The sequence below is a fragment of the Hoplias malabaricus genome, unplaced genomic scaffold (genome assembly GCF_029633855.1).
Source record: "Hoplias malabaricus isolate fHopMal1 unplaced genomic scaffold, fHopMal1.hap1 scaffold_593, whole genome shotgun sequence".
Classification (NCBI taxonomy): Eukaryota; Metazoa; Chordata; class Actinopteri; order Characiformes; family Erythrinidae; genus Hoplias; species Hoplias malabaricus.
The window spans coordinates 883-5,000 of NW_027100785.1; the positions used below are offsets into that span (position 1 = coordinate 883).

Here is a 4,118-nt window from a genome sequence, read left to right on the forward strand (position 1 = left end):
AATATTGCTTAAAATATTCTGTTTTTGTACAGAATTTACAGTTACCACTAAAACTGATACTCTTAAAATTAAAGTACCACCAGAGAATAAATATTAGCATAGTCCTTTACCTTTTACATTATAAGAGACTTGTGTATTTCAAATAGCTCCAAGAGTGCAAAGAAGGCATGTTATCATTTATGAATATAAATCATTTATGTGGAATTTTGAAGGGCAGAACTTTTTGTGTGAGCACGCTTTTAGGTGGATCATAGAGGCAACAGCTTTAGAAAGGGCATCTAGTGTAAAACTGTGCCAAATCGATAATGTGGATTGGTTGATCCGCTGTGGAGACCCCTGATTGGAGCAGCCAAAGGAAGAAGAAGAAGAAGAAGAAGAGTGCCAAAACAGCTACAGTTTAAGGTGGAGTGGAGCAACAAGTTTGGAACTCTGTATAGGATCCAGATCCTTTCTGTATGAGACGTCTTGTTTGGCATTTAAAATGACACAAAATTATCAAATAATCACATTGGACACCCAGTGTCCAACAATCACACTAAGAGCTTACTTTTCACTTCTTTGGCTTCAGGTTCACATGAACAAATTTAATGAATCAGTTGATTTAGACATGAAGATCAGTCAATGAATCAAGCTCCAGCAGACTTTAGCCAGTAAATTTATTCAATACACTCCTTTGGAAGTGGAGTCTTCAGACACTGAAATAAAGTTAATAGCTAGCAAACAGAGATTTAACCACACAATGTTTACTCTACTTTTCTTCCTTAAACATTAAACATAGGTTGAATTTCCATGATTTACAAGACTCCTTAATTAATTTCTTTAATTTCTCCTATATTAATTTATATTAATTTGTACAACCAACCAATCACTTACAACCATCTGGTCAATTTGAGCCATTCACAACTATCCTGTCACAGACATCCAGTCAGATCCATCCAATATCAACCACCCATTTACAATCATCCAACCACAACCAACCAGTTATAACCATCCAGTAGTTGAACCATACAATATTCCAATTATTATCATGTCCCACCACGATCATCTGCTCAATGCTGTCATACCACAGTATTTGAACCAGTGACTTTCAACCCATCACAGTCCTCCAGTGTCTTCAACTATGATCTTATTTCATAATTCATAACCTTCTACTAAAACATTTTTTCTCTCTCTCTGTCTCTCATGATTTCTCTCACAGGTTTTTGGTGAATTATGAAAATGCGCATATAAACCCTGAATGGAAAAAGCCCAAAATTTGCAAAAACTCCCACATATTGCAAAACAGTGTTATACTCAGATGGGGTAGAGAAAAACTTTTATACTCAGACAGGGTGGAAACTTTAAACCACTGCTAAAACGCAATTGTGAAAAAGAGTTAGAGTTTGTGTTAACCCTAACCCCAACCATGTGTAGATTATTGTACCCATATACAGCACTTGGCAAATGTCAGGGACAACTTTCCTCTCAATACATTACAAACAAGTTCTATAATGGATGTGGCCCCCTTTTTGTTGTGTTGGTCACTAGAGGGCAGTGTTGTTCTTTGACTCACCGGCCCCGTGCTGCTGTCTGATGGCTGCGTTCCCAGGCCGTGGCGTGGCAGAGGACTTGGTGATGGCGGTGGTGGTGGGGGTGGTTGTCTGCAGGGCAAGGGTCTCTGTAGTGGTCCGGCCCAGGGATGTGTTGCTGTTCCGGAGACTCCAGCGGTTCTGGATGTGACTCACTGCTTCCTCAGCCAGCATCCCATGCCTCGGAGTGATCCGCAGCGTGGCCTGGACTTTATTATCCTGAGTTTCATCAGAGAACAAATCCGAAACACGGCACTCGTACACGCCCTCATCCTCTTTGTGGACATTGGACAGACTCAGCTTGTGTGAAATAGCGTTGCCCTGAACTCTCACCGTCTGAGGAAAACACACAAACCAGGAGCCTTACAGCCATTTAGAGCAATTCAGTTCTGCTGTAAATAATTAAAGGAATGAATTAAGGGTTTAAAAACGTACGCTTATTTTGGTGGCATCCCTCGGGACCACCTACAACAGAGAAGAATAGTGTGAGTAATATGTTTTTTGTATGTTCAGTGTTTATATTCTAGACACCTGATGGTGGCAGCAAAGTCTCACAGCAGCTAAAAATCCCCCCCATTTCCAACCACCACCCCACCTCCTCCCAGTCCAAGAGAAAAAAGCATTCAACTCCGAATCAACTGTGTGCTGCAAGAGAACTGGGATTTTCATTTAAATGACCACCTCCTCATTCCACCACGTCCTCCTAACATGCCCTCCTCATTACACCACCTCCTTATTCTAACACACTTTGTCTTTACACCAACCCTCCTTAGAACACCACCTCTTCCTTACATGCCCTCCTCATTACACCACCTCCTTATAACACTTCCTCCTCATTCCACCACCTCCTTAGAACACCACCTCCTCCTGACATCACTTCCTTATAACACCACCACCACTTTACAACACCTCCTTATTACACCCCCTCCTTATAACACCACCTCCTTACACCACCTCCTTATAACAGCACCTCCCCATTACACCACCTCCTCCTAACACAACTTCCTCCTGACACCACTTCCTTATATAATTACCTCCTCATTATACATCTTCCTTATAACACCACCTCCTCATTCTAACACACTTTGTCTTTACACCACCTCCTTAAAACACCACCACCACTTTACACCATCTCCTTATTACACCGCCCCTTATAACACCACCTCCTCCTAACACCACCTCCTCATTAAACCACCTTCTCCTGACACCTCCTCATTACACCAACTTCTTATAACACCACCTCCTTATAAATCAAGGCCCTCATTACACCATCTCCTCATAACACCACCTCATCATTAAACCACCTCCTCTTTTTTACATACACCATCTTCACACCTCTACACACACCACCTACACAAACACCAGCATCACACCTCCATACACAGCAACTTCACACCTCCACACATCTCACCATTACACCTCCATAAACACCAACTTCACACACACCACCTTCACAAACACCAGCATCACATCTCTACACACCTCTATACACAACACTTTCACACCTCCCCACACACCACCTTCCTACCTCCACACACCCCATCTTCACACCTCCACACACACCACCATTGTGTGATTTACCATGAACATAAACCCTGAAATATGTTGGTGTTAAGGTTAGGGATTAGTGTTATGGATTTAGAGTTAGGATTTGTTTGGTGTTCCCTGCAAATTGTACATTCATTGATGTTGCAATAAACAGTTTATTTAAACTCTTAAAGTGTTCCTAAAACTGTGTGGGGGTCTTCACCATGTGCAGTGCTGCCTGGGGTATGTATTCAGTTTAAGAAGGTCCAGAATATGCTGATGACCTCATGTGAGGTAAAGAATAAACACATCAAATCCTTTTATTTTGTAAATGAGTAACATTCTTCATAAATTGTTGGATACACTGACTGAATTTCTATCATTATCATTATGTGTGTGTGTGTGTGTGTGTGTGTGTGTGTGTGATACCTTTGCTCTGTTGTTGGGTTGAGTGCTGAGTTGCTGTAGTTCTGCCGGTTCTCTGAGGAACCACCACTGAATCTCAAGGGAGAAAGGGGCCGTGCCAGAGGCTCTGAACGCACACGGCATCTCCACATCCTCCCCTTCCCCCACACTCACGTCCACTGGAACCTCCGTAAATGCAGCTAAAACACACACACACACACACACACACACACACACACAGAGTTTAGAAATACTAACATAGTTTAGAAACACATACACACACATTTGAAACACATTCACACACACAGGTTTAGCAGGCACATATACAGAAGCAAGAAACAAACACACACACACACACACACACACACACAAATATGCACACACAAACACGCAAACCACACAAACATACACACACACACACACATACACACACACACAAACACACAAATATGCACACACAAACACGCAAACCACACAAACATACACACACACAAATATGAGCACACACAAACATGCACACACACACTCAAACACAGATTAGAAGAGCACACACAGACACACACACACACACACACACACATAAGCATCAAGCAAAAACACAGAGAATAGTAACACAAA

The 4,118-nt window shown here is 42.0% G+C and overlaps 1 protein-coding gene across 1 annotated transcript in view; it reads right to left on the minus strand.

The window, feature by feature from the left end:
- Positions 1 to 1,552: 1,552 nt before the first annotated feature.
- Positions 1,553 to 4,118, minus strand: part of LOC136680195 (V-set and transmembrane domain-containing protein 2B-like) — a gene marked incomplete at its 3' end in the record, with an annotated part of 4,608 nt that continues 2,042 nt past the window's right edge. Inside the window, exons 2-4 of the mRNA XM_066658556.1 lie at positions 3,525 to 3,700; positions 2,004 to 2,033; positions 1,553 to 1,904 (exon numbers count right to left, since the gene is read on the minus strand). Coding sequence (XP_066514653.1) covers positions 1,553 to 1,904; positions 2,004 to 2,033; positions 3,525 to 3,700 — 558 coding nt within the window. The remainder of the gene's footprint in view (positions 1,905 to 2,003; positions 2,034 to 3,524; positions 3,701 to 4,118) is intronic.